Source organism: Salvia splendens, chromosome 7, assembly GCF_004379255.2.
Source record: "Salvia splendens isolate huo1 chromosome 7, SspV2, whole genome shotgun sequence".
Classification (NCBI taxonomy): domain Eukaryota; kingdom Viridiplantae; phylum Streptophyta; class Magnoliopsida; order Lamiales; family Lamiaceae; genus Salvia; species Salvia splendens.
In genome coordinates, this window is record NC_056038.1 from 26,687,549 (window position 1) to 26,711,774 (window position 24,226).

General features: G+C 35.7%; 2 protein-coding genes and 1 non-coding gene across 3 annotated transcripts; 1 reads left to right on the top strand and 2 right to left on the bottom strand.

Annotated features, from left to right (window-relative positions):
* Window positions 1-750: 750 nt before the first annotated feature.
* LOC121811001 (methylsterol monooxygenase 1-1-like) lies at window positions 751-4,790 on the bottom strand. The gene is made up of 5 exons (XM_042211747.1): window positions 4,399-4,790; window positions 3,834-4,156; window positions 1,452-1,599; window positions 1,333-1,365; window positions 751-1,112 (listed from the first exon to the last, which is right to left on the bottom strand). The coding sequence occupies exons 1-5, from the start codon at window positions 4,726-4,728 to the stop codon at window positions 1,032-1,034; spliced, it is 915 nt and encodes a 304-aa protein (XP_042067681.1). The 5' UTR covers window positions 4,729-4,790; the 3' UTR covers window positions 751-1,031.
* A 6,939-nt stretch (window positions 4,791-11,729) lies between these two features.
* On the top strand, window positions 11,730-16,039 carry LOC121742692 (protein cornichon homolog 4-like). The gene is made up of 4 exons (XM_042135916.1): window positions 11,730-12,025; window positions 12,809-12,990; window positions 15,422-15,544; window positions 15,631-16,039. Exons 1-4 carry the CDS (start codon window positions 11,954-11,956, stop codon window positions 15,671-15,673), a joined length of 420 nt encoding a protein of 139 aa, XP_041991850.1. The 5' UTR covers window positions 11,730-11,953; the 3' UTR covers window positions 15,674-16,039.
* A 2,341-nt stretch (window positions 16,040-18,380) lies between these two features.
* TRNAN-GUU lies at window positions 18,381-18,454 on the bottom strand. Its single transcript has one exon. It is a non-coding gene; the product is annotated as a tRNA-Asn (tRNA).
* Between the last annotated feature and the right edge of the window lie 5,772 nt (window positions 18,455-24,226).

A 24,226-nucleotide genomic window follows, 5' to 3' on the forward strand; every position in this document is an offset into this window, starting at 1 on the left:
AGCTATGATATGTTTCTGTTTTAGGCCTTAATTTTGTATTGGGCCTAGCCCGTCGTCTGTGTGCCTATTTATATAGAAGTAGGGCGCATAATTCTGTAATCTGAAAACCATCTGAATACAATCTGTTATCCGTTTCCGCCCGTGGACGTAGCCAACGTAACGATTGGTGAACCATGTAAATTATTTGTCTCTTTACGTTTCTGTTTATCTCGATTATATAGACCTTTAATCAAAAGAATCAAAACCTACAAATAAAGTATCAAACTAGCTGATTCAACCCTGATTATTGATTAATATATGCATACATAAAAATTTGAAACTATGTATCCTCTATAATTAGCATACTAAAACAAGATAAATCCAAAGCCTCCTTCCATAAAACTAATTAATACTCTACAAAAGAGTATATAAAAAAACAAGCAAGCAATTTATACCAAAATTACATAGATAGCAAAGTACAAACCACAAACCAATGTTATCAAATAGCGGATATGGCGGCGCTATGGCGCTATGGCATGGCGTTCAGTGGTGGAAACGCCATAGCACCATGTCACTGCCATAGCACCGCCATATCCGACTTTTGACAACATTGCATGTGTACTGTATTTAGGAATGGGGCGTTATGCAAGAAACATGAAGGTTAGAGTTGTATTTTATACTTTATTAGTTGTTTAAAGTGTTTTAAATGTTATATTTTAATTATTTTCTAATTTGTGAATTATATATAGATATATAAGTATTATTTTATTTATTTAATTATTGACCGTCATATCCGCCATACTAATACGCCATACTAATACGCCATATCCCTGTGGCGGTTTTTAGGCGAACCACCATAAGCCGCCATACGAGATAGATAACATTGCTACAAACCATAACGCTGTGTCTACCTAAACTACACAAGGATAAAAGCTCGGAAACCTACCGGCTGAGCACCAAGCAAAGCCGTTTTGAACGATAAGAACGACAAGATGTGGATGCAAAGAAGGAGACTTAGATATGCAGTTGGACCAAAATAATTTATCCAGAAGCTATTCCTCTTTATGGGTTTGTGCAATATGGTCGTGCAAAAGTCCAGTCTCCCCGTTCTTGGTTTTAAGCCCCTCGCGTTGCTGTAAAAGATGGCAGTTTATATTGTCAAGTATGCAAACTTCAGTTGAGAAGAAAATCAATTGGTTTTGAAATGGCATCATTTGGTGAAAGCCTTTTCAAGTAAAATCTCATCTAAGCAAAGAAACTTCATTCCCAGTTGTCAAATTCCAACATGTTTCTGCTTAGCGAGAGAGAGATGGCAGATAAGTTAGGCATACGTAATCGTGATTACATACATACCTGCAGAAGAACTTTCTTTTGGTAGCGGTATCCCTGTAAAATTTGGGGTGGAGAAATAATAAGAATGCAATAATTTGAATCCACTAATGCTATACAATTGTAATGGAAGATATAATCACCTTATCAGTGGCATAGATATAATCGCAGTAGGTGAATACTGATGCAAAGTTACTTTGGCTCTGTCCACCAACGTAGTGATGGTAATCATGGTAATCTGGGCCACCGTAAAATGGAATATACTTCGTCGGACTCCAAGGGAAGTCATGCCTGCAGCAACCAATTTCAACTTTGTCTTCACAAGCAGATGGAAAATCAAAGAGATGATAAAGAAAAGTTTAAATTGCAAAAAGAATATCAGATTGGTTAACAACTGTGACAGCATTTTGAGAGTTCCGTTTTATTGGCATCATATCTTTGTCGTAAAAATTAATGCCACATCTTCACCATAAACTCCCAACCAACTTTTCAGAACGTCACATTTTCTCAAAGTTTATTTGACAATAAAAATAATATATTTCCACAGAAAGGCGATTCTTTTTCACTGCGATTTTGAACCAAAACAAGATTTCAAGAAATGGGAGATCTTTATACTAGAATATCATATAAGAATCACCCTCGGATTAGCTCTGAGGCACACTCTAAGATAATCAATCGCAGAACACTAAGTTGATACTTGATACGCACTCTAAAACATAAACCTCTCTCTGTTCTAACACAAACATATGTTCTCAAAATTACTTGATTCAAAAAACGTTAAATATCATGTATAAGTACTCAGCAACACTATTATCCATTCAGGTTATGGAAAATACCTCGACAAGATATACTTTCTCAAACTAATACAGGTAAGTAGAGAAATGTATACAAAACAAAATCTCAGTTTGAAAAGAAAAAGGTTTAAACAAAATCATGGGTCATGCACGGCACACAAGATAACATAAGTTTAGGTAACAAAGACACTACACTTTTTAACACTAACAGTTGATCTTGACCTCTAGATCTCATTTCACGCAAAGTAAAATGTCTTTGTGGTGCTTAATCTGAGCCTAAACATAACTCTGAACCCAGAAAAAAGAGAATCTCTAGCATGGTACACCAAGTTTAACAATCATTTTGAGATAAATTTCGTTCACAGTTTTTATGAACAAAAAAATGAACAAGAGAACCAAAAAGATAAATATATCAGCATAGAACACAAAGATTGACGTCTTTTTACATCACCCTCTCATAAATGGTTCCCTGCATCCATCACCATTTTTGTATCGCTACATGCATTTAGAACACTCTTCGATAGGATAAGTAAATTATAAAAATTAAACAACTTAATCTTAAATCAAGATGGCAAGACAACGTTTTCCCTGTTCAGTATGAACTATGATGTGTATACAATAAAAGAACGAGGGGAATGTAAAAAATGACTCTTGCAGACGAACAACTTAATGCAGAATCTCGAGTTGATTTAACTAGTAAATATTCTTGGACCAACTCATTTCCTTACTTCTACAGAAAATTTTCCCTTACTCTAGCATTGAAAAACTAAACTTATTATTGGATTCAATTAGCCATTTTTCTTACCAAGCCAACACTCATGGCATAAGCCCACCACATCTTTTCATTCTTTTTTCCGTTTGGACACAACCACTTCATTCAAGAAATTTAATTGAAACTGCTTCACCTCTACAATTGAATTAACTGGCTAGACCTTCGTCTAATTTACAATGATGCTAATACATGCAGAAAGTCCTAAGGGGAAGTGAAAATCAATTATTATCTATAGACATGATTGATATGGCCAGTCATTGCAGACAAGGAAACCATAGCCACATTATACCTTAATCACAATTAGTATATAAGTCTATAGTGTAAAACAAGAAAGTTATGCTGATGCAAATTCAGTCAAATAGATCTGAAAACAAAGAGTAATACCAAAAGAGACAGGGTCTATAAGGAAAATGGAAGATATAAGAAGCTCACATGTCACACTTGACATATTACCATCAAACTTAGAAAATTCAGAGGGTGATAACCTGTCTTTTTATCCAAAGCACGCGTAACACATTATAAAAGATAACGCATCCAATGATATAGCTACTCTGAATTCACTACGGTTTTGAGCCACACAAATACTAAATTAGATATGAAAAAGATCCCTTTAAAAGAACCAAGGTGAAAAGAGATCAGCATACAGAATAAATTAAGAGGCACACCAATAGGAGAGAGAGAGACTGAGAGGGGACTTCTAATCTTTCTCCTCGTGCACAAAAGTATGTCCACTATTATTGACCTAATGGCGCCAATGCATTTACTTTCCAGCAGATCAATAAAAACATCAAGAGCAAACAGTAAAAGGAATTGAATGAATATCACTGTTGAGCCATCATTGGGTCAAATTATGAAAAGCGATGCAGATAGAATGACACTTGAATCCATCAAGAGCTGGAGACTTGTCACTAAATTGCATCAAATGAAAGCATGAGATTTAGGCATGCAAAGTGCCTTACCCACTGTGAATCTCAATAGCCTCAATCTGCCTCAAAGCCATCCATAACCAGAATGTGATCATATGCCCGGGGACCATTGCGGGCCCCAGAAAAGACGGGATCCCGAGGATCAAAATCTCAGCCCAGTGAGCGTATGGCGCAGCAAATCCAATCGGAGCAGTGTATTCATGATGCACCTTGTGGATTTTTTCATACCCCCACTTGCAATGCAGAAACCTATGGACCCAATAGTTTGTGTAGTCCTCCACAAGGAAATAAACCCCCAATTGTAATGCAATTTCCCACAATGAAGGCAGTGGCAATCCGGTTCTTATTCCTATTATCTTCATTCAAATAACAATCAGAAATATGATCCAGCAGAAACCAAGCATGATTCCAGGCTAAACACTTGTAATGCAGTAGACAAACATATCTTCATTCGTGAATGTAAAGATTCCACCTTTAATTAAAGATCACATCATATGTTGTTCAACACTAACAATTCATATGAAAATAACACTGAACGCAACACTCATTGCGCAAGGTGACAATTTTAGGCATCGAATTGAGGAAAAGGTAAAATTACCAGAATGGAGGGATAGGAGATAAGTTGGAGCGGGCCAACAACGAGGAAGAACATGCGCATGACTGATTTGTAGCAGCGGAGAGTGTCGGAGAAGGAGAGCTTGACTTTGGGCTGGATTTTGAAAGGGGCGACGGAATTGGTGAAGAAGTATTCGAGGAAGAGGTAGTAGAAAGGGAAGAGAGAAAAGATGAGGAGGAGGAAGATGATGTTGTGGCAGTAGAGGATGTAGTCGGACTTGGTGGCCGAGTAATTAAACCAGAGGGTCTCTGCGGTTGAGAGGGATCTGCCCAGTGCAGCCTCGGCGTCGTGGATGGTGGCGTAAGGCAACATTGGTGACGACGAAAAACTGGCGGAATTCAGTTGGTGTATGTTATATCATGCCCAAGGACAAGGAGTGAACAGTGAAGGAGCGATATTCACAATGTCATTTTGTTTATTTAATTATTTTTATTTAAAATTATCTAAAAATAAATAAACAAAATAAAATTAGAGTTTTTTTGTTTTAACTACAACTGGGAGGACGATGCCGCGGACCATAGCCACGCCCTTAACTTAGTTTGCGAATAGAGATGCTAAGTGGGCCGGGCCAGCCCGGCACAGCCCGACCCAGTAGTGAAATGTAGGGCTGGCAATTTTCGACACGACACGATAATCCGACACGAATCCGCACGAAATTATTGGGTTGGGGTCAAGTCTTATTGGATCCGTGTCCTTATCGGGTTGACCCATTAAGAACTCGATAATTTCGGGTTGGGTTCAGGTCGGATGCGGGTCGGATACGGGTAACCCATTAAGAAATAATATTATTATTTTTATTATTATTTAAAAAATATATATTACTTTAATGTTTTAATTTCTTATAAATTAGGTTTAAATAGTATAAAACGAATTTTAATTGTGTAAATTAGGTTAAAAATTAAGGTTTAATGATATCTTGGCTATTTCAAGTTTTCAACAAATATGATACATTCAAATTTGATTTCCATAATTATAGTGATTAGTTGTTAACTAATTTTTTTCTATAAAAAATAGTGGAGCCTATGATTTGCCTAATCATAGAGATTAATTGTTAGTTGTATATCTCTTTAAAAAATAGTGGATTTTTGAATTAATAGTGATTTGCATAATCATAGATATTAATTGTTAATTAGCTTATCTATATCAAAAATAGTTCCACAATTATAGTAATTAATTATTTAAACTTTTTATGCGTATATGTATATAAAAATCATGTTAGATAAGTAGATCTTGATTCCTAACTTTGTGGGATTATTGTTACATAAATTGGATGTATATACATTATACATATCAACACCATATTATGCAGTATTGGAAGAGTTATATTTATACATACCAAATGAACGTATGAGAATGACCGAACTGGTAGATAAAGAACTCAAACTTATTGAGAACTTCGGAGTATAAAACTCAATGTAAAATTAATAATCAAAAGTCTGTCTTTTAAGTTCAACAATGAAACCTTTATATAGACAAAGGGAAATCATAAACTTATGGAAAATAAAACTAGAAGGAAAATAACTAAAAAGAAAAATAAGCAAAATAAGAAAACCTAATTTGTAGAAGGAAAAACAATTACTTCTAATATTTTTCCATCTACTAATTATATTAACTAGGAAATAAATAAAACCAAAAATATAACTCTTCCAATACTGAATCACTATAATATACGAGTTATAATATATTTGTTCCTTAGAAATATATAAAACTGCATTGGCAGAATATATAAAACAGTAGTAGTATGTAAACTTGGCCCAGCCCGGAACCGGCCCACTTGCTAATTGGGCTCGGGTTGGGCCTATTAATGTAAACCAAAACCCTGGCCTGGCCCGGCTCGGACCATCCCAGACATGGGCCTGGGCCGGACTGGGCCTAAATATCACCGGGCTCGGCCCACTTGACACCTCTATCCGCGAACTTAAGGGCAGACGATGCTTATCTGATTTTTTTTACTCTCTCTATATATCCTATTTTTTACCTTCTTTCTCACACATTTTACTCCATTCTCTTCCCTCATATAATTTTTTCTCTCACTAGCAATTCGAAGATGAATCCCAGAGATTTCCCAAACCCGAACAGCCCCAACCGAATATCGATGTTCAGCGGTGGTGGTGCCCGGTGGCCGGGTCATGAACCTAACGATTTCCGGCCGTTCGATACAACGAGTTCGGTGGAGTTCAACTTTGATCCGAACACCCACTTCGGTGGAGCCGAGTTGTCACAACCGCACTTTGCAAAGGATAACAAAGTTTGGAAGTCATGGCTATGCATGAGAATAAAAGGGAAACTAATCATCAACCAAACATCTATTTTATTACAAAAGATATTAGGATTCACAAGGGATTTACATGGTCATACAAACTCGAAAAGGAGTACATCAACTGGTACTTCAAGCTCCTAGCATAGTCCATATCAATAAGTCTATCGAAGACAAAGTCCAGAGCCTTTGTCCTAGCGGCAAGGGGCTTAGACATTATTGTAAGAGGTGCCGAGTTCGAGTCCTCTTGACATCAGTTGTAATTTCCTCCTATCTATAGTATAGGAGTTTATTTGTAATTTTATCCCTTATATAGGAGTTAATTTAAAAAAAATGTCTATCGAAGACACAGTCCAGAGCTTTTGTCCTAGCGGCAATGAGCTTAGACATTATTGCATGAGGTGGCGAGTTCGAGCCCTCTTGACATCAGTTGTAATTTCCTCCTATCTATAGTATAGAAGTTTATTTGTAATTTCCTCCCTTATATAGGAGTTAATTTTTTTTTTAAAGTCTATCGAAGACACATATAAAATGCACAGCGGAAGAAGGTTTAAACACAACAATATGTATAGAGATATATGCCTTTCAGAGTCCTACAAAGATACGGAAATCACCAATCTCACTCAACACCACTTCATCCACGGCTCAACCTGCACATTTAGAAATATATGCAGGGCTCAGTACGAGAATACTCAGTGAACACTTTGCCAAAAGATACACATTACATAAAAGATTTATTGTCATGCCATCACAGTAACACTCAGGGGTTTTATCCTAAAATGGCCTGAGCTTACTAAGTTTTCTGTGAGCTTAAAGTTCGACTACAGTCTAAGAGTGTTCTATCAATCTGTCATATCTGTACATTCCTTTAGTGATGGGAAGGTGGTCACCTTCCATGACACTTTGACCGACCAACCCTCTCGATGATACGTGGTCCATTCTTTTGTGCATACAACTCGAATAGGATTTCTAGTTCAATTCATTCATTCATTTTGGTATAGCCAAGTAGGCATCTTGACAAAACAAAAATATTTATGGCATTGATAATACTTTGAAAGAAAATGAAAGTGCGGGCTATAGTCCGTCTCATTGCATGTGAATGGGTAAGACTAAAAAATTGAAAGTGCGGGCTATAGTCCTCTCCTTTTATTCTTCCCCCAACATCTTGCCCTTGTTCGAATACATAAAAATTAGAAATAAATACACCATAAAAATATGCGCAATTGATATGACACGAGAATTAAGACAAAATTGGTAAAGTAAAAGAGAGAAGGAGAAAGATAGTTAAAGTAGTTTAGTGGATAATGAGACCTACATTATTAGTAGTGTTTAAAGTCGGTATAAGTTGTAAATAAATTTATGTATAGGGGTAATAAATTGGGATGACTTTCCAAAAATGGAATGCACATATTTTTGTCGGACGTAAGTAAATAGATAGTGCACTTATTTTTATAAGACGAATGGATTAGTTGTTAAAAAATATAGGGCAGACTATCGTCAGCCCCATTGCAGGTGAATGAATAGGAGTAGGACTATAAAATGTTGACGTGAAGGACTATAAATTGATATATGATGGGATATGGGCGAACTATGAAGACTGAATAACCACATATGAATACTGAATAGTTTATGATATAATCATATACATTTATCCATATACTTTATCAGTGAGAGAACTTGATCATACATACGTATACATCTGTTAGATGCATGATTTCAAAGTGATGAACGAGCTAATAAAGAAAGTGCATTGTTTGATTTTACTTGATAAAATTTGTCATGAAGTACTTTAATCCATTCTTATTTCTTGAGGCAATGATAATGCATGACCTTTGTGTACGTGTTTCTTTTAGTTTTTTGTTTTGCGTTAATTGAGAACAATCAAAGAATAAAGTTTGGGGGATAAATGTGAAAGTTATATTTTAATAACTAGATTTAACGCGTTATGAGTATGAATTGTATAACTATTCAGTGTTATAGTCTATAATCTATACTTGCTATTTTGACGTATTTATTGAGTTTTAGTGGTAAAAAGTGTAAAAGTGAATAACTAGTACATAAAGATAAAATTGTACTGCATGTCTCTGAATTATAAATAGAGGTGGGGGAAAATACCGAAATATCGAAATGTCGACCTTATCGTATCGAAAATACCAAATTTTTGGTATACTGTTATTTTTAATACCATATGATGCTTCGTTAATGTAATAGTATGAATTTTCAAATACAACGGTATACCGCGGCATAACGAAATTCAGTATATATCGTAAAATATAAACATAATTATAGGCGAAATATATCTAATATATTTTTAATTATATAATATAACATGAAATATGAATATAATTATAGATAAAATATGTTTAATATATTTTTAAAATATAGAATCTATAAATAATATTCTAAAACTTAAATATTATTTTGTCATTGATCTTAAAAATCTGGTATACCGAATTTCGGTACAACATATCGGAAATGAGGTACGATATCAGCATTGATATTCGCAATTCCGAAAATTCGGTATGCGATATAACACATAGTTTGGTAAGGTAAATATATGCTTTATAATTATAAAATATGTAAAATATATTTAATATTATATAATCTAATATGAAATATAAATATAATTATATATAAAATATATTTTATACTACATTTGTTGCATTGAAGATGACTTACTTTCTTTTTTGGTTTTTCTCATCCAAGATGACCATTACTAAAATTGGAAACCATTTATCTCTACTTTATTCCTTCTTTCTTACTTTACTCTCTCCCTCTTAATACAACAAATAAAGCTCCATAAAATCTCATACCGCCCAAGGAAGGGATCATCTTCTTTGGGACGGAGGCAAGTATATTTTTCAAATTATAAAATCTATATATAATATTCTAATATTATTTTCTTATTGATCTTGAATATTTGATATACCAAATTTCGGTACAACACATCGGAAATGAGGTACGATATAAGTATTGAAATTCGCCATACCGAAAAGTCGGTGTACTATAAAGATTGGCAAGGTAAAGGTATATTTTTTTTTCTCATATCAAATTTTCAGTAAGATACTAAGAGCATCCACAATAGTTTTCGCCCAGCCATAGCCTAGCCACAAACTCCTCTTGTCACATCATCAGCACTAAAAATCCTCCTGCCACATCATCAAGACAAGCAAATAGCCCAGCAATAGCCTAGCCACATCACTCAAAATTATATAAAACAAATAATTAACAATCACACAAAATACGGAATTAAATTTACGCCACAGATACGGGAAACTGCAATAATTTTATTTAAATTTTAAAAAAGTACATTTAAAAAATTACATAATTAAAAAAAAAACTAACTCCGTGCAGTTCTCCGCACCCATAACTCTTCAATTAAATCCTTTTGGAGTCGAATATGAGCATCCGTTTGGCGTATATCGGCACTGTGCTTGGAGGAGGCCGGCTTCATCGTGAGGTACCCCACTCCGTACGTTGGGGGGGCCACGCCGTGGCTTGGACCGACTTCATTATCGTCGTTGGCCCAACTAGTCAGTTGTACACCTTCGTCTCCGACAATCATGTTGTGCATGATAATACATGCGTACATTATATCAGCAATGCAGTCAATATGCCACAAACGCGTTGGACCCCTAACTGTCGCCCATCGAGACTGGAAGCACACCAAATGCCCGCTCCACGTCCTTGCGCGCTGACTCCCGTCGTGCCGCAAAGTAGGCCTTCATCTCATCTGATGCGCATTGATCGTATTCACAAAGACGGGCCACCTAGGGTATATCCCATCCGCCAAGTAGTAGCCCATATCATGCCGGTTGCCGTTAGGTGACAAAACTGATGGCCGGACCGACGCCCTGGCACTGCTCGTTGAAAAGGGGCGACGAGTTGAGGACGTTGAGGTCGTTGTTCGAACCGGCTACCCCAAAATATGCATGCCAAATCCACAGCCGGTAATCAGCTACGGCCTCGAGGATCATCGTGGGATTCTTTCCCTTGTAGCCGGTCGTGTAGAACCCCTTATAGGAAGCGGGATAGTTCTTCCACTCCCAATGCATACAATCTATGCTGCCTAACATTCCCGGGAACCCATGCTTCTCCCCGTGCATCTGCATCAGATCCTGGCAGTCTTCAGGGGTAGGGCTTCAAAGGTACTGATCACTGAATATTTCAATCACGCCCTGACAGAAAAACTTCATATATTCCAGGGCAGTCGTCTCACCGATGTGGATGTACTCATCCCACATGTCTGCCGCGCCTCCGTAGGCCAACTGCCGGATTGCCGCAGTGCACTTTTGAATAGGTGTGTGGCCGGGTCTACCAGCCGCATCGTGCCTGAAGCGAAAATACAGATATCGATGCTCCAAAGCGTTAACAATACGCATAAACAGGGCCCTGCTCATCCTAAAACGTCGCCTGAAAAGGTTGGCGTTGAACCACGGCTCCTCTGCGAAGTAATCTTCGTATAGGCACTGATGTGCAGCTACGTGATCACGATCAATCACTTATCGGCGGTGGACAACTGGGCGAGGTCGAGGTACCGCCGACTGCAAGGCTCTTTGCATCCATTGGTTTATCTCGCGGGTCGTATAAGCCTCCAACGCTTCGGCCATTCGACTTTCGTACTCCTCAGCATCCCCCCACTACCACCCGCGTTACTCATTTCGCGTTGTGCTCTTGTACAGAAATTAAGGTAGATAGAAAACTCGTTAAAACAAGTGGTGCGAATGAAAATGAAGTGCAAAACGGGTATAAATAGTGTTTCGAAAATTAAAAAATAAAAAATCCGTTGGGCGATGCGCTCGGCGATCCGGAGCCTGCAATGGCGCCGAGCGGATCGCCAGCGCCCAAACATCGCCTAGCGCTAGGCGATTTTTTTTTCCAGAACACGCTCGGCGGTTACAGTGGTTCGCCGAGCGCACCGCCTAGACGCCGGGGCTCGGCTAGGCGGTGCGCTAGGTACCATTGTGAATGCTCTAAGGTATGGTAATTTTGATGAAGTATATATCCGTCCCTAATTATAAATCTATAATAAAATGAAATATTATCAGAGGTAGTACTTAAAGGCAAAAGTAAAATTCTACTTGGTTGACTTTGTCGTTTTTCCTCCGCCGATAGGGTTTCGAATTCGGTCATTTATTTCGCCGGCGGAGATTCGTCTCTTGTGAAAGCTCCACGGTGCACTGCGCACCTGGCGCTCGACTCCTTTCTATTTCCAAACCCCTGCGTTTAATTTTAGGGAAACAGAACAGAGCAGTTAAGGAAGAGATAAAAGAAGAGGATATGAAAGAGGTGTTGGCATGGTTGCTCTTCTTCTTCATACTTATTGCTCTCCTCGTTATGATCGTATTCCAGGTTATCATCCATCAATACCTTATTTATCTATTTACATATTTTTGGATTTTTCTCCAATGTGCTGTTAACGAGAGCGTGCTTTCTTTGATTTTGGGGATATTTGCTTGGTCATTTTGTTCAGCAATCTAGGATTGGAGTGTTAATTTTATTTGAAATTTGACAATTTCTGTTCAAATTTGAGAGCTTTCTGTGCTGAGGAATGAGGACTGGGGGACTTCATGTTAAGCCTATTTGGACTATTTAACCCTACAAAAATTGAGTTTTACACAACCTGCTTAGTTATCCTTAATTAGTAGTAGTAGTATTTTGTAAAAAAGGTCTTAATTTCGTCTGTGTTAGTTAACTAGTTACGACTAAGGTACTTATGAAGGTCTTGATTCTGAAGAATGTATAGCTTACTTATTCGTCAGATTCGGTACAAGTTGGTTAATTTATGATCTTGCAGATGAGTCTTTCTCTTTGATTGTAGCTGGTGGTATTGCTCATATTTGTATGTTTGAATGACCAAGGCTTGATGCCCAATTCTGAATCCAGAAACATCACAACAACGACAAATATTAATTGCAACCAATAGGTACCACTACATACAGTTTGAGAAACTGAAGAGAATATGAGCACAGCTTTGATCTTGTACTGTAGCTTCACAGGGGATAATTTATCATCTATTGTTTATCTTTTAATATTATAGAGTGTGTTGTTCTAGGGCTTCTTTCTGAAGTTTGTGCACTGTCTTAATTTGTAAACTGCATGGTATTCTTTAACCCTATTCCACATTTAATGCAGCTTATGTGTTTGGCGGATTTAGAATTTGATTATATCAATCCGTATGATTCTGCATCTCGAATAAACCAAGTAGTTTTACCGGAGTTCATCACACAAGGAGTTCTCTGCTTCCTCTTCCTTGTCACCGGACATTGGTTTATGTCACTTCTCTGTGTCCCATACCTGTACTACAACGTGAGACTGTAAGGTTCTTATGCTTCTGCTTCATTCTGAAATTGCAAAATTAAGTGATCAGCATCAATATTTTGATTTTCTATGAGACATGAATTCTTTCAACTTCCTTTAATATTTACTCTACCTCTATAAACTCATAAAAGGAAAATCTGTAATATTTTATTGGCAATGGCTGCAATTTCTATCTCCTTCCTGGTTGTTTTTAAGGCTCCAATCATTTGGAAAGTTGTGAACAAGAGATTAGAAAAACAGAAAAAAGGTGATAATATATTAATATTATTCCTCAAATGGAATTGAAAAGCATAATTTGGAGCAACTCACTTTAGAAGCTTTGTTTTACGCATCTGATCTCACAAGAACAACTATCCTATCCTAACCCCTCACGACTATCCAAGCATATCTCCTAAAGGATCCTCAACGCTATTATTAGCTCATAAGATACATATGATAAAAAATGCATGTCACATATACCTTAAGCTTGAAATCTGGCATTACCTTGTGGTTGTGAAGGTGTACCTAGTTGATGCAGGGGGGGCAGCTGCAGAAATGAAAATGCAGTTGACACACTGGGGTGCCATATGGTCCCATCTTAGTAGGTTTGAAGAACTTAATAAGGTTTACATGCTCTTATTTTCTCTAACATGTTTGTATATTTTTCAGAGGTTAAATTAAATTAGAGTGATAGTGAAGGATTTTGTCTTGGTTGATTGGAGAAAACTTTTTGTCTTGGTTGATTGGAGAAAACAGTAGAGCATAGCCGTGAGTCGTGATAATATCTACCAACTAACTGTGTCCTTGTTGTTCGTCATTAACAACGTAACTTGAACTCGTAGAGTTGCTTTTTATGTGACCAAGACCCTAAACTGAAACTGAACATGTTCATCTATCGAGGTCCATAGAATTAATTATTTTATGTTTTCTCGTTTTCGGGAAGGAAGCTGGAGGAGGGTATGGCGTGAGTAGGGATGTCAATCGGGCCAACCCGTTCGGGCTGTCGGGCCATTCGGGTACAGGCTATTCGGGTTATGATTTTTTCGGGTTATAAAAGTTCGACCCTAACCCTTCGGGTTTCGGGCTAACCCACCGGGTTATTCGGGCCAATGTGTATTTTTAATTCTTTTAATATTTTCAAAAAAATAATACCTATTTTAAATTTTCTTTAATTATATACATATTTTTAATTAATCATTCAACAATGAAATACGTATTTTTAATTTTCTTTAATATTTTTAAAAAAGATTAAATTATTTAAATTTAAATAACTTATTCATTACATAATTATTTACAAAATATCTATCAATAGTATGTTATGTTTATGTTTATGTATTTAAAACATAAATCAACACTTTGTTTCAAAATTCAAACATAAATCAATTCTTAGAAAATTGAATAAAATTCTCATAACGTGAGAGGTGCATCGCAGATGTAACAAAAATATTTTGAATTGTTAAATAGTGAATTATCAAGATGCTAGCTAATTGGAGTAACTCTAAGTTTTCTTGAATTATGATTGGTCAAATTTAATTTATTCCCGCTGTAAATAAGTCAAATAATAATTTATCTTTGTTTTAAGAATCATCAAAGTACGCATAATTCAATGACGAAGAGCGTCAAAACACTTTGCACTATTATATTGGAAATATACTAAAAGAAAGCTTTGATATACGAATATTTATAAATCCATGAACCACATAGTGATTTTTTTCGTGATTTTATATAGTCGGTTGACGTATTTGGATTTTGTATGGTTTTAGAGGGTTGTCTTGGATGATTTTGATTATATTTCTATATTTTGGTATGTTTACATGTTTGTTGAGAAATGATAGAAAATGGATTAGAAAATGTACACAAAATATGTGGATGTGCACCAACCTTGTTTGAGTCAATGTTTCTCGCGATTTTGAAGTCTGATAAACCTCTAATGCATATCATTCTCTTCGTCTTCGAAAGAGCTTCGCGTGGATATATTGCACGCCTCAATCGGAGCTTTGTAGAAAAAGTTATGACCGTTACAAAAACTGCTCGACGTGCAGAAGCCTTCAACCCGACGGGCAGACCCGTAACCCGAACGGGTCAGCCCGCCTAACCCGATAACCCGAACGGGTCAGCCCGAATGGCCCGATTTTAAATTCGGGCTGCGAAATTACAACCCTAACCCTGTATTTTTATCGGGTTATTCGGGCCGGCCCGCGGGTTCCGGGTTACATTGACATCCCTAGGCGTGAGTACAACATTGGTGGTTGATTTGGGAGATTAATGTTCTCCTAGTGAGTATTGTCTTCATTTTAGTTTTCATAGTACTTTGCCCATATTCGGTCCATATTTATTGATTATATGGAGTTTTTATTATCAAAAATAATTCTTGCACCTTTTTTCCTCTGGTGCATCATTTCATATTGGTCCATGAGAGTTTGTTTGTTTATGAAAATGTTTAATCAGGTACCATCGAAGACAGCATCTTGTAGATGTAACTGAAATCTTCAACTTGTTAAGCTGGGAAAAGAAGGAGAGACTTTTCAAGCTTGGTTATATCATACTTCTTCTCTTCATGTGTTTGTTCTGGTAACCGAACTCTGCAACTGTCTCCTCCCCAGTATTGTCCGATATTAAAAGATTAACTTCTTTAACCAAATTTTTATATGATGCAGGATGATTTACAATGCACTGGAAGACGACGAGCATTCGTTTTAGTGTTTCTGTTTGTACTTATTAAACAGCACTGACACCGGCACCGGCACCGGCACTCGGCTGCTCCTGCAACATTCTGTTTGGATGGATTGAATGAAAGCGCCATCGAGTTGTTATACTTATTTGCTTGTATTTTATAATTCGAGCAATATTTACAACTCTTTTCAGTTTCGAACATTGGCTTCTCTAATTTGATTTAATTTTGAAGATGTAATATAGTTCATATGTAAACTTATTTCTCATGTGCTGTGCCCAACCTGTGCGTCCCTTTCTTTCAGAATTGGGCACCTTTATTCATGGGCGGACCCAAAGTGTAAGGGGAGGGGCTTAAACCCTCAATGAAATATTTTTTAAAACTTTTTTCATTAATTTTTTTTGGAATTTAGTCAAGTTTAGTGTAAGTTATAGTGTAAAAGTCCCTACAAATTATCTAAATTACTCAAAAATGTATATTAAATAAAATTTACAAATCTCAGCCCCTATCGATGATTATTTTGTCCGCCCCGGCTTTTATTTGGGATTTGAGTCACTTAGGTCATCCACAGTAGAGCCTAAGTCTTATGCCATTCTATTAAAATTTTCATTTCTTATTATTTAGGAGTATATTTCTAAAACTACATTATGAAAAGGTAAACAATTAAATAATTTAAATCTCAATGTTACACATTATTGCAAGCTATGAAAGAAAATCACACTATTTATAAAAAGGTAATTAAAATATCATTGTGTAATATATTAGTAGTTAAAAATAATCGGATGAAAAATGAAGAACTATCACGAAAACAAAAGCAGTAGATTTTTGTAGGAGGAAAATGAGATATAAGTAGTAGATTTTCGTATGACAAAAAAAGTGATTAAAAGAGCAACCACATCGGTGCTCGATGGCACGGCGGGCCGCCGTGCCGCTGTGCTCTTGCCAGCGGCTCGGCCCTGCTCGATGCATCGAGCACCGCCGTGCCGCTGAGCAGGCTAACGTGGCCGAGAGTGATTGGCCAACGGCTAAAAAAAAATTAGAAATATATTTTAAAAATCGATTTAAAAAAAAATATTTTCCCACTTCCAAATAAAATATATCCGTTTTTTCTTCACTTTTAATTTATTTTTAATTATTTTTATCCAAAAATTCACATTTTTATCTATAAATACCTCCATTTCCACACAAATTTTTTTACACTACACCACACAAAATACTTCTCTCATCAATTCTCTCTAAATTCTCTCATCAATTCTCATCTAAATTCCCAATCTTTCATTCTCGCAAAAAATGTCCGGCTCCGACGATCACCCCTCCGACTCCCGCGGATGGAACCACGAATGGTTCGGCTCATCGCCATTCCCTAATCCGGATACGGATTTCTCACCCCCTCCTCAAACTCAAGGTTCGCATATTCCGGGCGGCTACCGGCCTTACCCGATGGACGAGCCAGATGCCGAGGGGTATGGGTGGGCTCCCGAAACTGGCACGGGAGGGAGCGCCCCGACGCCACCGGAGTCGGTTCCGGCGCTCCTCCTCGTCCTCGCAGTGTCCGTGTTCGTACTCGTGGCAGTACCGGAGGTGACACCAACGTCTGCACCTCGTACACTCTGAGGGAGATACAGAAGTTAATCAAAGCCTACTTGGAAATTTCCGAAGATACGGAAACCGGCACGAACCAAACCGAGGAAAGGTTTTGGTGGCGCGTCTCTCGGAGGTACAATGCCAACCGACCGGGTGACACCATTGAGCACAATGAGAGTATGGTGCGCAATGCCATCGAAAGAGCCAACGAATAAATCCAAAAGTTCCAGGGATATTACCTCCAGGAACAGCGCAATGCCATCATCACTGCCGCCATGTCGACCTACCATTCAATTTGTTACAAACCATTCAAGTATCTCGACGCTTGGCAGGAGGTGCGTACTCATCCGAAGTATAAGGGAGACGTCACATCCTCCTCCAGCAAACGGTCGAGGTCGGTATCCCTATCCGAGGCCGGCGAGGATGAGGTGGCTAGCCAGCTTTCCGGAGCTCACTTGGGTAGCCCCGACGCAGGCCCTAGCAGTTCCCAACGCCGGCCGCAAGGAAGGAAACATGCGACGATCAACAGCCGTCGCGCCGCGACCCAAGCCGGACCGCGACCTCTCGCTCACTTTGTGCCGCCTCCGCCCCACCAACTCGTTGTGGGTCCTTTTGGGTCAAATCACTATGGCCGATATGTCTCGGATGACTCCTGAGCAACTTGACTCACATCACGCAATGATACGAGCTCTCCGAGCTGAATTGGGGATACCGCCATCGGGCTAGTCTTCTTTTTAGGATTTAATTATGTAATTTTTAATTTGTAGGATTTAATTATGTAATTTTTTTAGGATTTTAATTATGTGATTTTTAATATTTAGGATTTTAATTATCTAATTTTTTTGTAATTTGTAATAGTATATCGGGTATTTTAAATGCATTTTAATATTGTGGAAATGTTTTTATTTAAATTGAATAATAGAATGGTGGGATTCTTGAGCATACTCTTGCGGAAGAATATGGATGTGAGTGTTGTGCTCTTGCGTAAGAGCAGTGAGTAAAAAATAAATAAATGTGTGTCCAGGCCAAGAGCATGGATGTTGTTGCTCTAAATAATAGTTAACTAAGTGAGTTTTAGAAATATTTTGAACACAACTCAAAAGTGTAGGGGTACAAAGTTTTTAACTATTTTATTAAAATATGATTACATGTCGCTAGAAGGAGGGCTTGAACCTCCGACCTTGTGGTTAACAGCCACACGCTCTAACCAACTGAGCTATTCCAGCTTATTGATATTTTTTTGTTTTTAATTATAATATCTTAGTCCAATCTTAATCGATTTGTATATATTCAGCATGTCATTTCTTCTTTTTAAAAGAAATAGTATAGCATGTATATTAGCAAACTATTGATTGCCATGCTTTTGATTAGATTATCACTCTCTTAGACATGAGTAGCATAATCTATTTCTAGATAGGGCCTGTAGATCTATTCCAAATTTTTAAATGCCAGTTTAAGGTCGATTCGGATTCGATTTTATTTTGTGAACTTATTAGTTATATATGTGACAAACATTTACAAGTTAGAGTAATACTCTTTGAATAAATAAATTCCATCTTTATTTCCTATCCAAATAATTTTATATTATAAATAATTTTTGGAACACAATTAGTTAGATGTGGGTAATTTTCTACGGGACTCATTGTTTGGGAGTTCTCTAAGTATGTCTACCATTGCCATATCGTTACTGTGGTATATTTTATCATATTTTGGTAATATATTCGTCACATGATACGACATAGCATAATACTATTATACTTATGTTCATAACGGGGTCATGTTAAACTGCATATAGTATCTAATTCACAACTAAGACCAATTCTACACCATTAAATCTTTAAATGAGTGGATAAGATTAAAGATCACGAATTTCAATAAATAGTAGATAAAATATCAACAAAATGGTAAAATAGTCAATCTGTTATAATATAATAAATTTAACAGTTTTTTAATATCAACATAGTGTAGTAAAAATATCAACACAGTGACATGAGAATTTCAACACAAGTGCCAGAAAATATCAACACAATTTTATTGATATTGTACATGCATTATATTGAGATTGTTTGATGTATTTATTGATATAAAATCTGTTTATCAACATATACTAAAATTGAAATAAAAATTATAAATTTTCATCATCCGATCATCGTCGGAACATATGCAATTGAGATCTCGTTAGAATCCTTATGAAATTACCTTTAATTTGATATATTTCTTATGAAAAAATAATTTAAATCAAGAAAGTTACGTAAATTCAAATTTTAAGATGATTTTGAGGAGAGAGAAAAATATTAATTTTAACTAACATATATAACAATTGATATTAATACCCTTTAAATTTATTTAATATTTTTTTTAATTTAAAATATAATTCACGTGATTTCAACTACTAGATCTCATAATCGAATGACTAAGATTTGGTCTTAATTTGAAATTAATAGTTAATTAGCAATTGATCATTACCCATAATGATAATATATAATTATACTAAAATTATGAATTCTTTAACAAATATATTAATAATACAATTATAAGGAATTGAGCATATCAAAATCATTCTTATATCAAGCCGCATAGCTATAATCGGTAGGTAACAGAAAGTCATTGTTAGTTACTAGTTTTTAGGCCATTTTAAATTATCCGGATTTGAAAAATGCATAGGTTATTTTAGATCATTTTAGCCCATATATCATTTCTAAAATAACCTAAAAACTAGCTAATAATGACCTCTGTGGTGTCTAATAATGACTGTTGTGTTTTAGCTAGTTATCTTTTGATATAAAATTGGATTTATTTAACCCTTACCACCCTATAATTATAATATAAATATATATGATCTGTATATATCGAATATGTTGTATATATTGGACTTCAGGTATTTATTCATATCAGTATGATGATACATCATATTCTGTATCTACCATAATTTCAGTATATACCATATGTTTGATATACCGCAATATGTGAAAATATATACGCTTACTGTACCGAAATCAAGCCATAAGATATCATATCGTATCGAAAATTGCAGTAATTTTTAGCATAGTAAGAGCGGTATTTCAATAGTTTTCCCCACCCTCAAGTGTGGTTCAGGGTTATGTACTTTTTTTGGGTGTACAATTAGTGTACTAATTTTTAGGAACTTTAATCATGTACTTTTGGTATTGGTAATTTTCAAACTCTATGAATCACATTATATTTTTATGATTTTTTAATAGAGTAATTTTATTTTTTTATTGTTATTTAATTTTGTAAGTGGATGACATTAAAACAATTAACATTGATATTATTGGTGTTAAGGTAATAGAAGATGTGTGGAGTTGAAGGAGTTATAGTCTGATACAATAATCTAGGGAAAATAACGTGGTAGACTGGTAGATGTGTGGTATGAATTGGGGTGCGAGTTATAAATGTCCTTTATTAATTAGCTAATTTTGGCTGGTGGTAGCACATGATGCTTTCTTAAATTAAATTCACCTCTTACTTCATTTTCAAAACTCACGCCTTGAATCTCAGAATAATATTTACGTCCTTGTTTAATCAACATACTAGGTATATTTATAGCACTATGATATAGTATTTTTAAATATTTCGCATAAATTCATCTAAACACAGTTCAAGGGATAACTTTTTCATGAAAGAACTATATATAATCTCCACGTGGTTCCTCTGTATATTCCTTGTTTTCCATATGATATTTAGTTTAAAGAACCTCAAAGATTCCGCAGAAGGTGGTATATATATATTCTTCTTCAACCTAATATTATTCTTGATAAATTCCCGAGAATGTTTATCGATCATATCTTCTCCAAATTGTTTTTTTATCTTTGTTAAACTTGATTTACATTCCATTATCTAGATCCGACCCCTCAACATCTATTCCTTATCCTATCAATAATGAACAATTAAATAAGCAGAAGATATCTAGTTGGCACCTTTTAGCTTATTTTATACTCGATCACTTGTTCTCAGTAACGATTAATAAAGTTAAAGAGAAGAAAAGAAAAGAAAAGAAAAAGAAAAGAAAAATAATGTAGATATATAAGTTTATAGTGCAAATAATACAACAATCACTGGCATGTATTGATGTTTTTTGAAAGTTGAAAACTTTTCGCAAAAAAAAAAGGAATACCATAAGAAGTCTAAAATATCAAATTAGATATGGTGGAAACAAGTCATGTGTAGTAGATAAGGTATAAAATACATAAGAGTTAATCATCTTTTGTGTCCAAAGATTCTCAATTTTTGGACAAGTATGATTTTGTCCCATAGCAACATATATAGTGCGATGGTAAAATGATGTGTCATTTTATAGGTTTAACTGTAGTTTACTACAAGTCCAAAAAAACCACATCATCCAATAAACAATGTGATTTCATAGAATTAAATATTTAATAAAACTTTCGCATAATCACATTCTAATCTTCATAAATAACTCCTTTTTTCTTTGAGCAGAAGATAAATAATTTTTTTTTCCAAAAAAAATAATAGTTGGGGATACTTTTTGAAAAATACTACTCCTAAAAATTGGAAATACAAGCAAAAAAAAGAGAGAAAGAATTAGAGATGCCCAAGGTTTTCGGTTCCGGTGGTTAACCGCGGAACCGGAACTGTGACTTTTTTTTTGAACCGGAGCCGCCATATTTTGAACCGCGGGCCGGTTCCGGTTCCAAATTTTACGAACTGAAACCGTGCCGGAACCGCCGGTTCTGGACGGTTCCAAACCGGAACCGTGAAAAACCGTCGGAAAACCGTGAAATCTAGCCGGAACCGCGAAAAACCGATGGTTCGGAACAATGAAAAACCGTAAAAAACCGCCGGTTCGGAACCGGAACCGAAACCGGAACCGTGAAATAGCCTCACGGTTCGGTTCCGGTTCCACATTTCTCTAAACCGGAACCGCCGATTTACGAACCGTGGGGATGTCTAGAAAGAATACAGTTGCTTTTTAAATGGGGGGACATTTACAAGTGGAATGCAAAATCCTAAAGGGAAGTGAATTATTATTAGCTTTCTATCTTTGAACATCCCCCCTCCCAATATATGCAACTTGTTTTATTTTTCGAACTAATTATTAAATATTTAATGAGTCACTCATTATTTGTGTTTTATATTTGAATCTTAAACCATAAATTTATACTTCAAGAATGTGTTGATTTACTTATAATCTACTACTCTCTTCGTCCCAATGTGACTGAATCATATTCTTGTTTGAGTCATTCTAGATACTCTCCCCGTTATAGAACATGAGTCCTATTTAGTTATGACACGGTTTTAAGAAATGTAAATAAAAGTGAGTTGAATAATTAGTGAAATATGAGTCTCACTTATATATATTAGTTTTATAACAAAATGTGAGCGGAAAAAGTTGGTGAAATGTGGGGCCTACTTACCATTTATGGTAAAAGTGAAATAAGATTCTTATTGTGAGATGAACCGAAATGCCAAAACAGGACTCTTATTGTGGGACGGAGGGAGTAGTTGAGTATTTGTTTGACAAAAACTTTATTATCTCACTTACTTTCACTACAAAAAAGTGCTAATTAGCTGCGGAATTTACCAACAGAAAGTTTATGCCGGAATTTGTTGGCAATCCGCCGGAAATTCCTTTAGTAAAATTACCTACGGACCACCTGCAGATTTATGACGAATTTTGGAGGCAACTATTCGCGGTAAAATTGCCGTCAAATTTATCAAAAAACTTTCTTTTCTGTTCACTTTAACCTTTAGATTATCAATTTTTATAAATCTCGTGTCCAAAAGAAATATCTTAACAAAGAAATTACAAGCTACTACTCCATATATTTGAGTAAGCATATAGTATATGCTTAGTTTTTTCTGGTAAAAACAATGACAGATAACGAAGTTATGGTTCATATTCATGCGTACCAACCTAACATTTGAATCTTATTCCAAATACCAATTTTCATTATAAACGTCTATATTTACAAATACTTGAGATATAGACTTACAAATCTTATTCCAAATGCCGATTTGAATCTCATGAGTTATAAGCATATATGCTTTATGTGTTCTCGCAAAATTCAGATGCATCAATATACTTTCTCAAATAATCTCTTTAGGGATAGTATCATTCCGGTTTTTGTTTGGACATAATTTAATGCAATACTGGCACCACTATATATCCAATTTCAATACCGATGTTGTATCAAATCAAATAATCTGTTTATAAATGTATTTTAGCAAATTAATGCAAAAATTAGCTAAACTATTGAATTAAATTGGTAGCTAACTATTAATTTCGATGGTCCAAATTCTATGTTTTGCACCACCACCATTTTAATTGAATTGGACAAAATTATATGGGATAAAATTGCAAACGTGTATATCAATAGAGTCATTTGCTAGACCACAAGTCAGATTGCACCCTCTTTTAAACATCGGATATGTATCCACCAATTCTTCTTATATTGTCTCTTTCTAGTTAGCTTTTAGTAGGAAATCATTTTACTAATAATTAATTTCTTCATTCGCTACCCCTTTTTCGTGTCCCACCAATCATGATCAACAGATATTGGAATTTAAAAGGTTTATTCTCTTCCCATTTTTAACTTGAACTATTTTGCATTCTATTTTATCAGTACGTGTTATGTTCACATTTACTGGAGAAACCATGTTCGGGTATCATTAACTAAAATTACGTGATTAAAGAGAGGAAATATAAATACAATAAAAGGGGGAATCTTGTATAGTGGAAGTCTGCCCTATAAAAATGTAGACAGGAATCCCTTTTTCCACGTCAGCTATCTTTTGTTACTCTGTTTATGTGTTCATCGTTGTTTGTTTTTCAATAAAAGGTTACTCTATTTATGTGTTCATCGTTATTTTATCAATAAAAAACATACAGTGTGGCTGGAGTTTAGGCAGATCACCAATCCGTGAATAAAATAAAAATATATTGTTAAATTCTCTAAATTCTGTCCCACGTCGACTTGGTGAAGATCCCATCTAATCTATATAGGTGTGGATAACCC